Source organism: Leptopilina boulardi, unplaced genomic scaffold (assembly GCF_019393585.1).
Source record: "Leptopilina boulardi isolate dan_hultmark-lab unplaced genomic scaffold, ZJU_Lbou_2.1 LbouV2_40, whole genome shotgun sequence".
Taxonomy (NCBI): Eukaryota; Metazoa; Arthropoda; class Insecta; order Hymenoptera; family Figitidae; genus Leptopilina; species Leptopilina boulardi.
Window position 1 is genome coordinate 663,312 of NW_026137974.1, and position 20,766 is coordinate 684,077.

The 20,766-nt window shown below is 21.4% G+C and overlaps 3 protein-coding genes across 4 annotated transcripts in view; 1 reads left to right on the plus strand and 2 right to left on the minus strand.

Moving 5' to 3' along the window:
- The window catches only part of LOC127289237 (cytochrome P450 4g15), a 267,349-nt gene that overhangs the window by 232,694 nt on the left and 13,889 nt on the right, over positions 1-20,766 (plus strand). The gene's annotated exons all lie outside the window — the stretch shown is intronic.
- Positions 1-20,766, minus strand: part of LOC127289208 (uncharacterized) — a 42,737-nt gene that overhangs the window by 18,399 nt on the left and 3,572 nt on the right. The window contains exons 10-28 of the mRNA XM_051317008.1: positions 17,120-17,256; positions 16,729-16,861; positions 14,866-15,036; positions 14,212-14,331; positions 13,883-14,000; positions 13,053-13,317; positions 12,562-12,654; positions 12,185-12,275; positions 10,818-10,954; positions 10,489-10,621; positions 8,501-8,620; positions 8,296-8,413; positions 7,862-8,126; positions 7,685-7,777; positions 7,049-7,139; positions 6,752-6,885; positions 5,702-5,834; positions 1,929-2,065; positions 1,109-1,241 (exon numbers count right to left, since the gene is read on the minus strand). Of these exons, the coding sequence (XP_051172965.1) occupies positions 1,109-1,241; positions 1,929-2,065; positions 5,702-5,834; positions 6,752-6,885; positions 7,049-7,139; positions 7,685-7,777; positions 7,862-8,126; positions 8,296-8,413; positions 8,501-8,620; positions 10,489-10,621; positions 10,818-10,954; positions 12,185-12,275; positions 12,562-12,654; positions 13,053-13,317; positions 13,883-14,000; positions 14,212-14,331; positions 14,866-15,036; positions 16,729-16,861; positions 17,120-17,256 (2,622 nt within the window). The remainder of the gene's footprint in view (positions 1-1,108; positions 1,242-1,928; positions 2,066-5,701; positions 5,835-6,751; positions 6,886-7,048; positions 7,140-7,684; positions 7,778-7,861; positions 8,127-8,295; positions 8,414-8,500; positions 8,621-10,488; positions 10,622-10,817; positions 10,955-12,184; positions 12,276-12,561; positions 12,655-13,052; positions 13,318-13,882; positions 14,001-14,211; positions 14,332-14,865; positions 15,037-16,728; positions 16,862-17,119; positions 17,257-20,766) is intronic.
- LOC127289239 (putative odorant receptor 85d) lies at positions 15,306-20,019 on the minus strand. Its single transcript, XM_051317052.1, has 10 exons — positions 19,784-20,019; positions 19,096-19,215; positions 18,483-18,600; positions 18,038-18,302; positions 17,752-17,844; positions 17,442-17,532; positions 17,120-17,256; positions 16,729-16,861; positions 15,911-16,052; positions 15,306-15,383 (listed from the first exon to the last, which is right to left on the minus strand). Exons 1-9 carry the CDS (start codon positions 19,928-19,930, stop codon positions 15,999-16,001), a joined length of 1,158 nt encoding a protein of 385 aa, XP_051173009.1. The 5' UTR covers positions 19,931-20,019; the 3' UTR covers positions 15,306-15,383; positions 15,911-15,998.

Sequence of the window (20,766 nt, forward strand, 5' to 3'; positions counted from 1 at the left end):
CAATCTAATTTTGAGGTTATGTTTTAACCTCAAACCCAGCAGTCTCTTGACATATCTAATCTTTAGGGTCAAAATACGAATAAATTAGAAAACATAACCTTAAAATTAGGTTAATTTCTAGGTCAAAAAACCGCTGGATTTGAGGTTAAAATCTTGGTTTGTTAGTATTTTGACCTTGAACTTTAATCTAATTTTGAGGTTATGTTTTAACCTCAAACCCAGCAGTCTCTTGACATATCTAATCTTTAGGGTCAAAATACGAACAAATTAGAAAACATAACCTCAAAATTAGGTAAATTTCTAGTTCAAGTGACCGTTGGGTTTGAGTTTAAAATACGAACCAAAATACTAACAAACCTAAAAACACAGATTCTTGAAACAGCGGCGGCGAGGTTTTTTTTTAATATTAGTAAATTATATTATATTATATATTACATTATAATTTTATTAATAGTAATTATATTTAATTACTAATTATTTTTTAAATAGTTGACGATATCCATCACGTAGATGTTGATAACAGCAAAGTAAAATATGAAAAAGATGCTCGTAGAAGCTTTTTAAAATAAAATTCATTTAGTAAAATATTTATATTAAATTATGTCAAAATTTTGTTTGGAAATTAAAAAAATACAATTTAAAAAAATTGTGTTTTTAAAAAAATACAGTTTATAAATAATATTATATACATCGAGAGAAAAGATTTCTTTGATTTAAAGAAACCAATTTCTTTGACTTGTTTTCTTTCATTTAAAATAAAATTTTCTTTGAAACAAAAAAAAACTTCTTAGTTCTAATTTCTTTGAATTAAAGAAATTTTTTTTTGAATGAAAGAAATTTGTGCATTAAATTAAAGAAATTCTAACATTGATATAGGGTTTAAAAAAATATTTATTTAAATTAAAGAAAAAATTTCTTTGAAACGAAGATAATTTTTTTTTTTTTAATCAAAGATAATTTGTTTGAAACAAATAAAAATATTCTTTAAATCAAAGAAAAAATTTGTCAGAGAAATTTATTTCTTTGAATCAAAAAAATCTTTTTTCTGGATGTGTAGATATAAAAAAAAATATGAAAATAAAAAATTTTTTTTTTATAATTTACTCACCGAACATGCACTTTTTAATGACATATCCAACATTTTTCCAGCAGTTATTTTACACGGAACTCGACTTCTCATCATAATAAGTAATAAAATTTTCCTTATTTTCACTGGCATTTCATACCAACAACTATCGTATCTGTAAATATTATAAAAAAGTTAATTAAAAATTTTTTTTCAGTTTTTTTTTTTAAATTCTTAGAATAGAATTTTGTTTACTAAAAAAAAAAAAAATTTTCTTTAATTTAACATTTTTTCGAAAATTTTTTGCCAGTTTAAAAAAATGCCTTTTCTCTCAATTGCGAAATATTTTGTTTTTTTAAGCAGCAGTCGGTAAAATAGATTGGTCAGAAAATTATAATTTGTTTCATCAGCAGTCGGTAAAATAGCCTGAACGTTAAAAATATTCTAAGCGGTTTTTATTAGTAGTCGGTAAAACAGTTATCTGTTGTTGCCAGCAGGAGGTAAAATTAGAAAAATCGGTAAAAACAGTAATTTGTCTTATCAGCAGTTGGTCAAATAGCCAAATCGGTAAAAATATCCAAATCTTTTTTATTAATAGTCGGTAAAACAGTTATCTGTTTTGTCAGCGTTCGGTATAATAGTTTGATCGGTAAAAACTCTACTCTGTTTTATCATCAGTTGGTAGAATAGCAAGAACGGTAAACATATCGTAATCTTTTTTATTAGAAGTCGGTAAAACAGTTATCTGTTTTGTCAGTAGTCGGTAAAATAGTCAGATCGGTAAAAAAAAGTCTAATTTATTTTCTTATAATATAATAATATAAATTAATATATTATATAGTAATTTTATAAGAAAAATTACATGACATCTGTGAGTCCAGTGCTATAATCGATTAATCTTTGTGAAAAGAAACTGATAAAAAATAAATGAATCATTGAACTTCCACCAAATAATGTAAATTTTAATGCAACTTGAAAATTATCAAGATGTACAACGAGCTGAAATTGATATTTAAATTAAATTAATAATTTTTATTTATATTTTAAATTTTATTTTAAATTATATTTTAAATTAAAAATAAAAAAATTAAAATTAAAAAATTTAAAAAAATTTATAGTTATAAAAATATTAAATAAATTTTTGAATTTTTTTTTTTTTTACCTGAGTTAAACAAACAGAAGTTAATACAGCGTTTAATGTCATTATAAATAAAAAGCAAGGACCATAAATAGATTCAATATTACTGCAAAATCTAATTTAATAAAAATTATTTTACGCAGAAATATACACGAAAAAAAAAAATTTACCTGGAACAGAGAAACGTTTCACTATAGTAGCGAAATTTTTACTTGTTTCAATTAAATATTTCGCTATTCTAATGAAACTTTTCGCTGTTTCAGGTAAATATTTTTTCCGTGTAGATTTCATTGGTTTTTTTTTTTATATAAATTTATCTTTTTTACTAATATTCAAATAAAAATGGAAGAAATTAAAAAAATTCATTCTAGTCAATTTTTTTTGAAATACAAACTCAATAGCTCGATTATGATGTTCTATGCAAAAAAATACTTTTTTCAAATTCTTCTTTTCGTTTTCATAGCTATTAATTTTTTGTAATTGTAGACTAGAAAAGAGACAAAAAAAAAATATTATTTGTAAATATTTGTAAAAAAATTATTATTATTATTATTATTATTATTATTATTATTATTATTATTATTATTATTATTACCCAATTATTTTAAATTGTCCACAAGCATGTTCAGTGAAAACAACCAAAACAGATTCGCAACTAATAAGAATGGAACTTATTAAAATATCATTTAACGAGAAAAAAAATGTAATCCAATAAAAATAATTCTCGTAATAATTGACAAAATAATAAAATTCATATGGCAATTTTTTTGATCGTGAATCATTTAATGGTGAAATAATATCGAGAATCGTTGGGCTTATAAGCGATATTATATCAATAATTGATGTCCCCATTAGGCAGCCTAGAAAATTAAAAAAAAGAAAAAAAAAAATTTCTATATACTGTAAATTTATTTTAAACTAAATTAGTTGTTTTAATTTTTTTATTAAAGTAATTAAAATTAAATCATCACGACCTGTATAAAAAATTGTAAATAATTTTCCATGATTGGCGTAATTAGAAATAATTAATAATTCTTGTTTGGATGACCAAAATTCCCAGTCAAATTTAATTTCCCGATAAAGTTGACCAAACTGTAAAATAATATATAGAAATATTAGTGCAGAAAAAAATTCTGATTTTAAAATTTCTAAAAAAAAATTAAGGGAAAAAAATCTTAACCTGGAACAATGATAAGTTTCTCTGGAACAGGGATTTATTTTATTGAAGGAGCAAAAATTTTCTCTATTCTAGAGAAATATATCGCTGTTCGAAATAAAGATTTTTTTTGTTTCAATTTATTTTTTATTATTTTATTTATTTTTTTTTTTTTTTTACAAAACTGACAAATCAAAATTAAACATCTGTTTACTCATTTTAAAAAACGAAAAAAAAAACTAAAATTTTCATAGTGACAGTACATTTAAAAAATTCTAATTTAATAATTAAATTTAATTCCAATTTAATATAGAAAAACCGATAATTCACCTTTTTTTGTTTAAATACAATAATGATGATAAAAACAAGAGAAGCAATTCCTGTAAAAATTACCGGCGTGCAGTTTATCATTTTATCAGTATCGCCCCATACTTTAAAAAATCCTGCCACCTATATATATATATATATAATAATTACTTACTTTATTTTTAAAAATAATTATAATTAATATTTTGCTAAAATATTTATTTATTTGAAATATTAAACGCGGCAATATTGGTTTGAATTTTTTAGCATTAAAAAAATAAAATAATAATAATAAAAATTTCAATTTTCATTAAATAAAAATTTATTTAAAAAATAATATTTTAGAAAATAAAAGTTTATTTAAAAAAAAAAAAACAATATTTCAGTAAATAAAAGTTTATTTAAAAAATAATATTTTAGAAAATAAAAATTTATCAACAAAAAAAAAATATATACACTCAGAGAAATGATTTACATTTGAACCAAATAAAATATATTTGAATTAAATAAACGTATATTTGTCTCAGAGCCTACTAACTTATTTATTTGGCGTAAATAAAAATTTTATTTGTCAAAAATAAATTTTTCTTTGGCTCAAATAAATTTTTTATTTCAATGAAATAAAATATATTTGCAACAAATAAATGAGCGTTAATAGGCTCGGAGACAAATATACAATTTCTCTGAGTGTATATAATAAAATAAAAAAAATAAGTAAACGAAAAATTACCATAGGCATAAGATAAAGTAAAAGATACAAAATAACGAAAAATTGAATAAAAATATTTCGTTTTATACTATTAAATGGCCATAAGCCAATGCAAGACAGAAGAAATTTATTAATATAAAAATAACGTTTATCAAAGACGTCGTCAGTCATTTTTATTTTCTCTCTCTCTCTCTATTTTTTTTCTCTCTCTTACTGCAAAATGTGTGAAAGACTGATAAATTTCAATATTACATTTTGAAAGCAAAAGTATATATAAATATCCCTCAAGGGAAATGAAAATTTTTAAGATTGCTTTATATAATTTATTTATAATTCTTCGAAATGAAAACACAATAAATTTTCTCTAAGGAAATATTATATATATATATATATATATATATATATATATATATATATATACATTTTAAATGTAAATTTCCATGGAAAATAGAGAATAGAAACAATTTTTTTTCTTATAATTGTTTTTCTCAAGAAACTTTGAAAGTTTGTAGATTTCGATCATTACAATTCATATATCTTCGCAGTAATATTTTCTATAATAGGAAGCGAGTCTCTATATAGCTTTTGATTTATAAATCAAAGCTATATCCTCAAAGAATAAAATAGTCTTTCAGTATTCCTTCAATCTCCGAGCAAACTAGAACTTAACACACGTCAAATAATAAATTTTAAAAACAAATTTTTTTTTTTTTAAATTTGACGTCTCTTAAGAAAAATGAAATGATTTTTTTTTACAGTATTCCTCATTATTCACTATTACGAAGTTTGACAATATTATTTGAATGATTTGAATTTTTTAAAATTTTATTTTATAAAAATAAAAAAAAATTTTTTAAAATTAATAATTTTATTTACAATTTTTTTTATTATTATTTTAATTTTCATTATTTTCATTTTTATTATTTTAATTTCTATTATTTTAATAGAATAATTAATTAATTAATTAATTATTTTAATTTTTATTATTTTCCGTATTTACTTTTTTAGTAAACTCGTTTTTTGTTCCACGCCTTTTCATTTTATTAATATAATTTTTATTATTTCTAATTATTAATAACATATACTTATTATTATAAATATTATTTTTTTTTTATTTGCTTTATTAATATAATTTTTATTTATACTTATTATTAGAAATGGATAATTCAATTGTTTAGGAATTTTTCATGTCGTCGTTGATAACAGCAAAGTAAAATAGGAAAAAGAAGCTTTTAGAACCTTTAAAAAAAAATTGAAATTTTAATAAAATTTTGATAAAACAATCCACGAAATACAAACACAATTTTGTTTTAACAACATTCTTACCGAACAAGCACTAGCCATTGACATATCCATTATTTTACCAGCAGTTATTTTACTAGTTTTTCCGCTTCTCATCATAATAAATAATAAATTTTTTCTTATTTTCATTGGCATTTGATACCAAGCACTGCTGTATCTGTAAATTATTATTTTTTAATCTATTTATCATTAGTTGGTAAAACAGTTATTTGTTTTGCCATCAGTCGATAAAATAGTCATAATGGTTAAAAAAAAGTCTAATTTGTCTCATCAACAGTCGGTAAAACAGTCACAGGGATAAAAAACCTAATCTTTTTTATTACCAGTCGATAAAACAGTTATCTGTTTTTTCCAGCAGTCGGTAAAATAGACTGATGAGTAAAAAACAGTTTAATCTATTTCATCAACAGTCGGTAAAAAAGTAAAAACAGTAAAATATTTTAATACTATTTATTAGGAGTCGGTAAAACAGTCATCTGTTTTGACAGTAGTCGGTAAAATAGTCAGAACGTTAAAAATTTTCTAAGCGGTTATTATTAGTCGGTAAAATAGTTATCTGTTGTTGCCAACAGTTGATAAAATAGACTGATCAGTAAAAAAACAGTTTAATCTGCTTCAATCAACAGTTGGTAAAATAGTCACAACGGTAAAAATATCTTAATATTTTTTATTAACAGTCGGTAAAACAGTCATCTGTTGTTGCCAGCAGGAGGTAAAATTAGAAAAGTCGGTAAAAACAGTAATTCGTCTCATCAGCAGTTGGTCAAATAGCCAAATCGGTAAAAATATCCATATCTTTTTTATTAATATTCGGCAAAACAGTTATTCTTTTTTGTCAGCAGTCGGTAAAATAGTTTGATCGGTAAAAACTCTACTCTGTTTTATCATCAGTTGGTAAAATAGCAAGAACGGTAAAAATATCGTAATATTTTTTATTAGCAGTCGGTAATTCAGTTTTCTGTTTTGTCAAATGTCGGTAAAATAGTTAAATCGGTAAAAAAAATCTAATTTATTTTCTTATAATATAATAATATAAATTAATATATTATATAGTTATTTTATAAGTAAAATTACATAACATCCATGAGACTAGTGCTGTAATCCATTAATCTTTGTGTAAAGAAACTGATAAAAAATAAATGAAGAAGAGAACTTCCACCAAAGAAGAGAAATTTTATAGATTTGAAATCATTAAGATGTACAACAAGCTGAAATAAATGAAAATTTATTTTATTTTTCAATTTAACTCAATAATACACGGAAAAAAATTATTGTCGATATGGGGGATCGAACCCGGGTTCCTCGAACGAAAGTCAAGAAGGCTAACCTATCTGCTACGATAAATTTTAAAGTACAAAATACAATTTTTACCTGAGTTAAACATACGGAAATTAAAGAAGCATTACATGCTACAATGAATAAAAAACAAGGTCCATAAATAGATTCAATAGTTCTGCAAATTCTATAATTATAAAAAATTATTTTTCAAATCTAAAATTTAATTAAATAGTCAAATCTATTTATCATCAGTTAGTAAAACAGTTATCTGTTTTGTCAGCAGCCGATAAAATAGTCAGATTGGTAAAAAAAAACTAAAAAAGTCAAATTTGTCTCATCAGCAATCAGTAAAACAGCTACAGTGATAAAAAAAATATAATCTGTTTTTATTAGCAGTCGGTAAGACAGTAACCTGTTTTTTGCCATCAGTCGGTAAAATAGACTTATCAGTAAAAAAAGTAGTTTAATCTGTTTCATCAACAGTCGGTAAAATATCTTAATATTTATTATTAGCAGTCGGTAAAACAGTCATCTGGTTTGACAGTAGTCGGTAAAATAGCCCGAACGTTAAAAATATTCATTTTTGTTGTACTCAAAATGTATGTTAAAATTATTTTCATTGAAAAATAAAATTTCCATTAAAAATTTAATATAAGGTGTCTAAAATTTATTTCATATAGTTATAAATATTTTAATAATATTTTATTATATTTTTTAAAAAGTACAAACTCAATCGCTCGATTATGATGTTCTATGCAAAAAAATAAATTCTCCAAATTCTTTTTTTCATTTTCATTGTTATTAATTTTTTCTAACTGTAGGCTAAAAGAAAAAAAAGTACATTATTGTAAAAAACAAAAAAAAAAAATGAAATTTTTTTAAAATACTTTTTTCAAAAATAATTACCCAATTATTTTAAATAATGCACATCCTTGTTCGGTCAACGTTACCAAAGTTGATCCAACACAAATAACAATAATACTTATTAAAATTTCATTTAACGAAATGTGAAATGTAATCAAATAAAAATAATTTTCAGAATAATTAACAAAATAATATGGTTCGTAGGGCAATTCTTTGGATCGTGATTCATTCACAGGTAAAATAATGTCGAGAATTTTTGGACTTAATATCCATGTGATATCAACAATTTCTGTTCCAATTACACAAGCTAAAATTTTATATTCAAAAAATTGTAATTTTAATATTAAATTAATTTTTTCTAATTTATAATTAAAATTTTTTTCTTTAAATTATTTTCTTTTTTTTCATTTATAAAATTGTTATAAATTTTTTACTATGCGGTTAAAATTATATAAAAAATTAAATCATTATTAAACCTGTGTCAAAAAGAGTAAATAATTTTCCATGATTGGCACAATTAGAAATAATTAATAATTCTTGTTCGGTCGACCAAAATTCCCAATCAAATTTAATTTCCCGATAAAGTTGACCAAACTGAAAAAAATAATATAGAAATATTGATATAAAAATTTTTAAATAAAATTAATTAAAAAAAAAATTTTTTTTAATATCTCAATTCACCTTTTTTTGATTTAAAGAAATTATAAGCATAAAAAGAAGAGAACCAGTGCCTGTAATCATTACAGGAGTGCAACTTATCATTTTATCACTATTTCCCCATGCTCTAAAAAATCCAGCCACCTATTATATTTAAATACTCATTTTTATTTTTTAATTATTAAAAATTAAAACTATAAATAATAATATATAATTATTGATTTATTATTATTTATTCATTTATTATTATTATTATTATTATTATTATTATTATTATTATTATTATTATTAATTAAATAATTATTTAAAAAAAAAATTTAAGGGGTCCGGAACATAAAAATCACTCTGTATATTATTATTATTATTATTAATTATTTAATTAATAATAATAATAATAATATACAGGGTGATTTTTATGTTCCGGACCCCTTAAAAAATTTTTTTCGAATGTCATTTTTTTCGTTTTTTTAAACAAAAAAAGAGAAATTGAAAAAAAAATTTAGGGGTTCCTAAATTAAAAAATTATAAAAAAAAATTACGTAAACAAAAATGTACCAAGAAAATAAGAAAAAATAGAACATTTAAAATAACGAAACACTGAATGTAAAAATTTTGTCTTGTACTATAAAATGGCCATAGGCCAATAGAAGACAAAATCAATTTGTTCATATAAAAATAATTATTATCAAAGACGTCGTCAGTCATTTTTTTTTTTTTTTTCTTAAAGGCGTGAAATTTAAAACTGTTGATTTTTTTTTTGCGTTCATTGAAACAAAGTTTATGTCCCACATAAAACAAATGTTAAATTTAAAAGTAATAATTAATTCATATAATCATTTGAGAAGGTCAAATATTTCTTGGAAGTAATAAAATTTTAACTTAATATTCAATAAATATAAAAAGAAATTTTTAATTTTGCAATTTTTTTTGTCTTTTTGCAATTTTTTTTTTTTTTTTATTTAAACTATATAAGACAGTTTTCAATTTTTATTATTTTTTCATTTAAATATAGAATGGCATATATATCTCTAGGCTTTTGTTTAAGCTATATCCTCATTTCTCAGCGACCAGAATAGTCTTTCAGTAGTTCTTCAATCATCAAGCAGACAAGAACTATATATAAATAAAATTAATAGTATTAATTATTATAAATAATAATAATTTTGAGAAAAGAAGATAAAATAATAATAATAATTATTATTATTTGAGAGGAAGTGAAAATTTTTTTTTTTTTTTTAAGAAAAACAGGTGAAAAAAAATAATAATTTTCATAAAGAAAATATTTACAAACTTCAAAAAAATTGTTTAGTAATTTTAATAATTTATAAATAATTGTTACTGTTAGGAATTTAATTTTTATTTTAATATGCATTTTTTATATAAAATCTTAATTTTTTTTTTTGCGAAAAATTCTTACATAAATTCTTACATTCTGACAATGAGAAAAATTAATTTTAAATATATAAAGAATTTAAATAAAACTATTGTATACATGAAAAAATTATCTTTCATTAAAATTTACATATTTACATGTTTGTTGTGTCCATTTTCAAAAAATAATGAAACAATCATCATAATATTTTATACAACTGTGTAAGTAAAAGATAAAAATAAATTAATAAATTAATAAAAATAAAAAAATTTTTTTTTTTAATTAAATTGAAAAGTATAGTTATTACGATTAGAAAAATGGCGATTTAAATATATTATAATTAATAGATATATACTTATTTCTCTATAAAAAATGTTGCGATTTTTGTTTTTTTAATTTTTATGATAAAAATATTTGTTCCCTTTATATTATTTTGATAATAAACATGCAATAATTATTCTATGAGATTTTCTTTTGAAAGAATGAAATGAAATTCCTCAAGTTGTTACTGATAAAAGCAGAGTGAAATACGATAAAGAAGCCTGAAGGAACTTAAAAAAAAAAATTATTATATTATCAAAAAATATAAATTTTAATATATATAAATAAATAAATAAATTTTTTTAATATGTATTCTTACCGAACAATTATTTTTCAATGATAAAACAAACATTTTTCCAGCAGTTATTTTACAAGGAATTCTGCTTCTCATCATAATTAATAGTAGCATTTTTCTTATTTTTGCTGGCATTTGATACCAAGGACCATCGTATCTAGAATTTAAATTACATTATCAAATTATTATCAATTATTATTTTTATTTATTTTTTTTTATTATTTTTATTATTATTAATTTTGATATATTATTATTATTAGGTATAATAAATAAATAATTAATAAATTATAATTAATAAATAATAAATAATTCAAAAAATTATAGAAAATATTTGACAAATAAAATAAAAGTACAAATCATAAGTAATATTAGCACTGTAGTCGATTAATCTTTGTGCGGGTAGACTGTTTAATAAAAGATGAGCAATGGAAGCTCCAGTGTAGACACCAAATTTCACAGCAATATCGAGTTTATCAAAATTTGTAACAACCTATATAAAATAAATTAATTTCAAAAATTAAAATACAACAACAAAATTATTGTTTTTATTTTTCTAAAAAAATTATTTTAATAAAATTAATTTTAAAAAAAAACCGTTTTACACTGAAAAAAAAAATTTATTTGATTCAAATAATCGATTACTTGACAAGTATCAAATAAATATTTACTTGAATCAAATAATTTTTATTTAAATTAAATAAATTGTATTTGAATCAATAAATTTTGTATTTAACACAAATTCCATTTAATTGACTTAAAGAATATTTATTTGTTACAAAGAAATATTTATTTAATAGTAGTATAACTATGTCAATCTCAGGAATTAGTTCCGCGGGCTGCCGCTAGATGGCGCCACTGTCGCTTACCGACGGTCGGTAGCATCTTCAGTCGGCATTATCCTCAGTCGGTAATATAGATTTCTACATTATCAAAGGTAGGTAAAGTAGAATTTTACATTGTCAACATTCGGTAAAGTAGAGTTCTACATTGTCAACAGTCGGTAATGTAGTTTTCTACATTGTCAACAGTCGGTAATGTAGTTTTCTACATTGTCAACAGTCGGTAATGTAGTTTTCTACATTATCAACAGTCGGCCAGGAATCCCCCTCTTTTCTACTACGGTTTTCCTCCAAGTAAATGCTGTACGCGTTGACTGCTCTGCGCTGCTATTCTCCTTCCCCCTGTCGTTCAAGAAATCTCTGCTTGCCGACTGCTTCTACTGCTCCTTCCAAGTTGCTCCAAGAGAATGCTGATAATATCGCTACTATGTCCAACCCACCTTTATATACTACATCTCACCGATAGACACACTCACATATGCGATTTGCGCGCTACTAAGACATAGCGACTATACATAGTCACTTGTCACCTTGGTCGGTAAAAAACAGTTTCCTACCTTACCAACTGAGTTAAAAATTCATGTTAAGAATCTACCTTACCGACTGTTGATAATGTAGAAATCTACATTACCGACTGACGATAATACCGACTGAAGGTGTTGCCGACCGGCGGTAACCGATAGTGGCGCCATCTAGCGGCAGCCCGCGGAACTAATTCCTGAGAGTGACATAGTTATACTACTTTGAATACAAATAAATATATTTATTTGATAATAGTCAAGTAATCGATTATTTGAATCAAATAAGTTTTTTTTCAGTGTAACAAAAAGCAAATAATAAATTTTAATATTGTAAAATTTCCAAAAAAAAAAAATTCTCACCTGAATTAAAGAAGCAGAAATTAATATTGTATTCAATCCCATTATGAAAAAAAAGCAAGGACTGAAAAGAGATTCGATGATATTGCAAAATCTAAATAGAAAAATTTATTTTTTTGTTAAAATTATTTATTATTATATATTATTTGCATGATATTAGCTAAATATAGAAGTGGACATAAAATTAATATTAAAATCTAATTTAGTAATAAAATGTAAAAAAAATAGAAACAAATTTAAATTAAAAAAAAATTAATTATTAATTAATTATGGATACGGATGTAAAAACTGATTCCACAATTTATTAATAATAACTGAAAATATCTTCTATGCAATTCATTACATTTTTGTTTGAAAATGAAGATTTTGAATATACGAACTCAATCGCACGATTATGTTGTTCTATGCAAAAAATCACTATTTTCAAATTATTTTCATCACTTTCGAAACTATTGATTTTTTTCAATTGTAGACTAAAAAGAAAAGAGAGAAATTATTTTTTAATTTCAAATTAAAATTAAATACGCTTCACGAAAAAAAGGATCTGTAAAAAAAAATTTTTTAGGTTATGTTTATATTATACTGAAGAGTGAAAATACAAAAAAAAATCAACTCTTAACCCAAAATATTTATATTTAAGTTTTCATTTCGAAAAATTCAATAAAAACTATTTTTCATTAGAAAATTGTTATCAAGGTAAAACTATGACTAAACATAACCTAAAATTTCTATACCATAGGGTCCCTTTTCCCGTGGAACATCACATATTTATAATATAATTATTAAGTATTTAATAATTATATTAAATATAATTAGAAAATAATTAATAATTATAATAAATATAAAATTATTTTGATTAAAAAAAAAATACCCAATTATTTTAAAAAGAGCGCATGCGTGTTCAGTGAAAATTGCCAAAATTGATTCAGAACCAATGAGAACACACATTTGTAATGTTGCTGTAAATCCAATATGAATAATAATCCAATAATAATATTTTTCCGAATAATCGGTAAAATAATACATTTGTGTTGGCAATGTTTTTGGTCGCGATTCATTAAGAGGAAAAACAATGTCAAGTATTTGTGGAGTTATTGACATTAACAAATAAGTAATTAATGTCATAAATATACAACCTAAAAAAAAAATTTTTTTTTAAATTATTTTTTAAATATTTTTGTTTAATTGTTTTTTTTCAATATTGTTTATTTTCAAAACGTAAAAGAAGTGTGGAACAATTTATAGGTTAGGTTGAAAGAAACGTTTGTTGGTAAAGAAGAGTTCTGTAATATCCAAAAATTAAAAAAAAAATGTATATTCCAGATTTCCCATAATTTTTAAACACCCAGTATGTATATTCTACATCCAGAGAAAAGATTTCTTTGATTTAAAGAAACCATTTTCTTTGACTTGTTTTCTTTTAATTAAAATAAAATTTTTTTTTGAAACAAAAAGAAAAGGTTCTTCGTTTCAAAGAAAATTTATTTCATTCAAAGAAATTTTCTTTTTCCCAAAAAAATTTGTACATTAAATCAAAGAAATTCTAACAGTGATATAGGATCAAACAAACATTTATTTGAATAAAATAAAATTTTTTTTTAAAACCAAGATAAAATTTTTTTTTGAATCAAAGATAATTTTTTTGAGACAAATAAATTTTCTTTGAATTAAAGAAAAAAAATCTTTTTTCCGGGTATATACCTGTGTAAAAAATAGTATAAATCCTTCCATGATTAGCGTGATTAGAAATAATTAATTGTTCCCAATCAGAGGACCAAAGTTCCCAATCGCATTTAATTTTATTAAAAAGTTGATTTAACTGTAAAATAAAACCAAAAAAAGTAAAATAATTTTTAATATAAAAATAATTGAAAAATATTATTGTCAAAAAAAAAAAAAATTTTGTATTATCACTTTTAGGATAGAATTAAATTTTTTATTATATAATATTATAATATATAATAATATTATATAATAATAAATTTTTAAGTAATTAAAAAAATTCTAATCATTGAAATTAAAAAAAATACCTTATTTTGATTGAATAAAAAAATGGCACTATAAATTAAACAACCAACTGCAGTAAAAATTGGTGGAAGGCACTCCATCATTTTATCTCCACTTCCCCATATTTTTAAAATACCAGACACCTTATATATGACAATACATTTTATTCAAAAATAAATAATTAATTAAATTAAATAATTAATTTAAAAAAAAAATTTTTTTTTTATTTATTTAATTTAAACAAAATTTATTCGATTCAAATAAAATTTATTCTATTCAAAATAAAATTTACTTGATTCAAATAAATATTTATTTAATTTAAATAAATATTTGATTTATTTCTAAAAAAAAAATTTCGAACGAAGAAAGAATTTTATTGAGCCAAATAAACTTTTTCTTAATTCAACTAAAAATTTTGTTTAACTGTATACATTTATTTAATTGTTCCAACAAAATTGTTGGTTGTTTCAACGAAAATTTAGTAGTTTCAAAAAAATTCTTTTCTTATTTAATATTTCCATTTATTTTATAATTAAAAAAATAAATTTGAATTTAAAAAAATTAATTAATTTTGAAAAAAAAATTATTAAAAAAGTCGTCAAGTAAATAAAAATAATAAATTTAATGAAGAAATAAAAATTTATTAAAAAAAAAAAGAAATAAAAAAATATTTATACCGTAGCAATTAAATAGATAATAGAAATTATAAATATAAAACTTTGTATGAAAAGATTTCGTCTTGTGGTGTGATAAGGCCATTGGCCAATGCTAGACAAAAAAAATTTATTAATATAAAAATAACGATTATCAAACAAATCAGTCGTCATGTCACCTCTCCCTCTCTCTCTCTATATATATATATAAGAATATAAAATCAAGACTGATGGTTTTTTACAAACTGTAAATGAAAATTTTCTCTCGACAAACGTCGATTTTATATTATTATTTATTGACATCTTTTTTGAATGAAACAATAAAGTTCTTCAGGAAAAGAAATATAAATTTTAAATGAATATTTCAATGAAAAAGACAATATATATCGTATATCAAGAGATTGTCTCGTAATTATTTTCTTAGAAAATTTACAGGACTCGACATCAATAATAATTATTTTATATTGAACTCGTAGGTGTGTATGACTTAAAGGTTTCGATCGTCTATATTCTCCTCCAATAGAATACAGTCTTTCATCAACCTCGAAACAGAAAGGAACTCATAAAAATTAACAAAAACGAGAATTTTCTAAAAAAAAAAAAAAAAAAAAAAGATGAAGAAAAAAAAATAAATGAAAAAAATAGTTTTCACATATTAAAAAAAAAATTGTTAGTGAAATCGTGTTAAATTGAAATAAATAGATAATTATTAAATTTTCAATTCACCATTTTGGATAAATTCAATAACACTTGACATTTTTTTTAACTATTTGTAGAAATTTAATTTTTTTAAAATCGTAAAGAAAAAGAAACAATTATACTGTATTTTCAAAAAAAAAATAAAAATTTTATTATTATTAATATTATTATTTTTTATTATTTTTATTATTATTTTTTATTATTTTTTCATTATATTATTTTTATTGTTGTAATTAATTCAAATTATAATATTAATAAATTAATTATCATTAATTAATGAATTAATATTCAATTTGCATATCTTTATTTATTTTTACATATTTACAACTTTTAAATAATTATTTATTTATTATTTATTTTAATCACTTACCTATAGTAAATACAAACTAATGTCTTATGTTAATAAAAATATGCACATAATGCTACGATTAAAAAAAAAATTTTTTTGACGATACTCTTCAGGTTGTCATTGTGGAAAGCAAAGTAAAATACGAGAAAGAAGCCTGAAGGATCTGACAAAAATAGCAGTCAATTAGTTATAATATTAAAATTTTTTCGGAGGGATAAAAAATCAATTAATAAAAATAGTGATAATTTTTTTTGTGCCTCAAAACCCCAACTATGATTATGGTTCTGATCTGGACTATGTACCCACAGTCGATAACTGCTCGGCCGGTAAATTAGATTTCTACCATAGTAGCAATTGGCAATGTAGATTTCTACCATACTAGCAATCGGTAATATATATTTCTACTATATTAACAATCGGCAATGTGGATTTCTACTATATTAACAATCGGTAATGTAGATTTCTACCATATTAGCAATCGGTAATATAGGTGTCTACTATATTAACAATCGGTAATGTAGATTTCTACCATATTAACAATCAGTAATATATATTTCTACCATAGTAGCAATCGGTTATATAGATTTCTACCATAGTAGCAATCGGTAATGTAGATTTCTACTATATTAGCAATTGGTAATATATATTTCTACCGTAACAACAATCGGTAATATAGAAATCTACGGTATTAAATTTTTATTTTTGCGTTATCGACCGTTTATTATTTTGGAATCTTCATTATCGATCGAACAGTTACCGACTGTTGATAACTAGTCTATTATAAAAGTATAAATCAATTTTAAAAAGGTAAAAAGAAATTACATTTACTATTGTCTTACCGAACAAACACTCCTCAATGATAAATCCAACATTTTTCCAGCAGTTAATTTACACGGAACACGACTTCTCATCATTATTAATAATAAAAGTTTTCTTATTTTCACTGGCATCTGATACCAAGAACTATCATATCTGTAAATTTAACAAATTAATAATTATTATTATTATATTTTATATTAAAAAAATATAAAATACTTCCAAATGAAATGATTTATATTTAAATAAATCTAATAAAAATAATTTTAAATTCATTTACGAATAAAATAAATATTTTTTGTTAATCAAATTTGTTTTTTTTTTTTTTTAAAGACAAATTCGAAACAAATTTTGAAAAATATTTCTCTTTTTGTAAAATTATATATATGAAATACTTTGCGTAAGATAAATTACAAATTATCTGCGAGATTGGCACTATAATCCATTAATCTTTGCGCGGGGAGACTATTTAAAAAAAGATGAGCGATGGAAGCTCCAGTAAACGCTCCAAATCTCACAGCAATATCAATTTTATTGAGATTTACAACAACCTGCAATTTAAACCACAAAAAAAAAAAAAAATTTTTAAATAATAAATTCAATTAAAAAATTAGTATACAAAATTGAATTTAAAATTATAATTTTTTATTCTCTAATTATTTTTTTTTTTGTAAATTAAAAAATATGTAAAATATTTCTAAATCAATTCTAAGAGGGGAAAAAAAAAAATTCTCACCTGAATTAAAGAAGCAGAAATTAATATGGTATTCAATCCCATTATGAAAAAAAAGCAAGGACTGAAAAGTGATTCGATGATAGTGCAAAATCTATAATGTAATATTTTGTTTTTTTTTAATATAAGTGATTTTAAAAAACAAAAAATTGTTTAATAGTATATATAAAAAAAAACTATCAGTGGAAAAAAAATTTATTTACTAATTAATTAATAAATACGAATTGAAATTAAATTTTCAAATAAATATATAAATTTTTTTTTTTTACTAATTACATTTTTGTTAGAAAATGAAGATTTTGAATATACGAACTCAATCGCACGATTATGTTGTTCAATGCAAAAAATCACTGCTTTCAAATTATTTCCTTCGCTGTCGTTGCTATTGATTTTTTTTAATTGTAAACTATAAAGAAGAGAATATTTTTTTTTATTTCAATTTTTAATTAAATTTACATTAAATTTAATAAATAATTATAAATATAATCATAATAATTATAATTAATAATAATAATTATTATTTTTTTTTTTATTTTTATTATTATTATTATAATTTTTATTATAATTATAAATTAAAATTTTCGAAAAACAAATTATACCCAATTATTTTAAAAAGCGCACAAGCATGTTCGGTAAATACTGCCAAAATTGATTCAGAACCAATGAGAATGCACATTTCCACAATAGCATTAAATGAAATATGAAGCATAATCCAATAAAAATAATCCTCAGAATAATTACAAAAATAATACATTTGAAATGGTAAATTTTTTGGACGCGATTCATTTAATGGCAAAACAATATCGAGAAATTGTGGCGTTACTGCCATTAATAAATAAGTTAATAATGTACCCGATATGCATCCTGAAACATTTTTTTTTTTTTTTTTTTTTTTTAATTAATATTTTTTAAATTCACAAATTAAAAGAAAATTATTAACCCTAATAAAGTGATATACAATTTTTTATTGTTCTTTAAAATTTTTAAATTTTTTAAAATAAAAATTAAATTTATCAAAAATTATAAATAAATAAATTTATATACCTGTATAAAAAATAGTATAAATTCTTCCATGATTGGCGTGATTAAAAATAATTAATTGCTCACGATCAGAGGACCAATATTCCCAATCACGTTTGATTTCATGAAAAAGACGACCCAACTGTTAAATAAAAAATTTAATTATTATGCAGTTTAAAAATTTTTTTTTTTTAAATTAAAAAAAATTTAATACAAAAAAATTATAAATTTAAATGTATATATAAAATATAATATAGTTATATTAATGTTAATTAACAAAAAGTTATTTAAATAAATTAACTTTTAATATGTACGGAACAAAATTAAATGACTTAAAGTAAAAAATATTTTTAGTTCTTTCAAACCAAATTTTGTTTGATTCAAATAAATAAATTATTTAATCCAAATAAACATTTGGTTTATAATTATAATAAAATTTTCGTAATTAAATTTTAATTTATTTTTTTTTTTTTTACTTAGTTTTTAATAAATTTTTGCGATTGAAAAATGAATTTCATTGAGCCAAATAATTTTTTGATTGATTCAAAAAAAAAATTTTTCTGAGTGTAAAATATAGAAAAATAAATTATAAAATAGATGCGCAAAAATGACAAAATCAAAAATGACAAAAATTTACCTTTTTTTGTTTTGACAAATAAATAATACAATAAACCAAACAACCAATTGCTGTAAAAATTGTTGGAAGGCACTCTATCATTTTATCTGAATCGCCCCAAGCTCTTAAAAAACCAGCTCCCTAATAAAAATTAAAAATATAATCCAATACAAATTAATTTCTATTTTAAACGTCCATATAATTTAATTTTTTTTTTTTAATTTTTTATACCTAATAATCAAATTTTTATTATTTTTTATTTTTACCAATTATTATTATTTTTCTAATTATAAAATAATTTATAGTTTATAATTTATAAATTATTATTTGCATAAAAATTTCTCAAAATTATTAATCACCTAAAATATTAAAAAATTTAATTTTCAAACAAAAATAATTTTTTAATTCCTCAAATGATTAAAAAAAAAATTACTATTTAACAATTTAAATTTTTATCAGTCTTTTTTAATAAAAAAAAAAAAAATTGTTTTCTAGTTTCATTTGACTTAAAAAATTGAGAAATAGATTTTTGACTGCTAAAAACAATTGTTAGTAACGAAAAAAAAATTTTTTTTCTACCTAATAAAAGAAACTTAGGATTAAAAAAAAATCACTGAAAAGAACCAATTTTTTTTAAATTTTAAATGATTATGAGAAATTTGTACGCATTAAAATTATTTTTTTTTAAATTAAAAATATAAAAAAATACCGTGGTAACTAAACAAATTAATAGCGCAAAAAATATGAAAAATTGAATAATAAAATTTCGTCTCGCACTATGAAATGGCCATTGACCAATGCAAGATAAGAAAAATTTATTAATATAAAAATAACGATTATCAAAAAAATCAGACATTTCTTTTTTTTTTTTTTTTTGTTTTTGTCACGTTTAAGCGTGACAAGTATCAATTCAATACTGATGATGATGTTTCACTTTATATATTTTGAATAAAGAAAACCCTTTTTTCCCTCGCAAGTGTAAATTTCACAATAATAATTGATTTATTTATTTTTTTTTTTTATCGATCCCTTATAATGGAGAAATGGAATATAATACTCACGCGTCAATTCTCTCGAAAGGTTGATAAATTTTTAATGAATATTCAACGGAAAGAAATTGTCGCATTGTACCCAGTAATTTTGTCTCTTAGAAAGTTTACTCGATTTATTGTTTTCATATATAATTATTTCAGTAGAAATTCATATCGCGCCTCTTATAGCTTTCTGATAGAGAGAAAGACTATTTTATATTCTTCTCACTGTATAACAGTCTTCTATCAATCTGCAAACAGAAAAGAACTCTATTAGAATAATTTTCAAAAATGAAGTGGTGAAATTTGAAAAAGAAAAAATATATTTCTCCTTCTTTTTGTGAAAAAATATTATTTTTTCTAAATTTTTTTTACTTATTTTCCACCAAATTTTTGTTTTTTAAAAATACAACTTGTTTGTTAAAATTATTTTTTTCCTCTTAAAATTTCAATTTAAAATTTACAAAAATTTACAAAAATTTCCAATAATTTTATAATAATATAATAATAAAATGCATAATAAATTAAAAAGGTTTAAAAAAAAAATTTCTCGAAATTGAAAATTTTATTAACATTCAAAAAAACATTTTACAAAAAATATTTTTCAATTTAGTGTCAATTTTTTTTTTTTTATTGATCGATAAATTAATTTAATTAATAC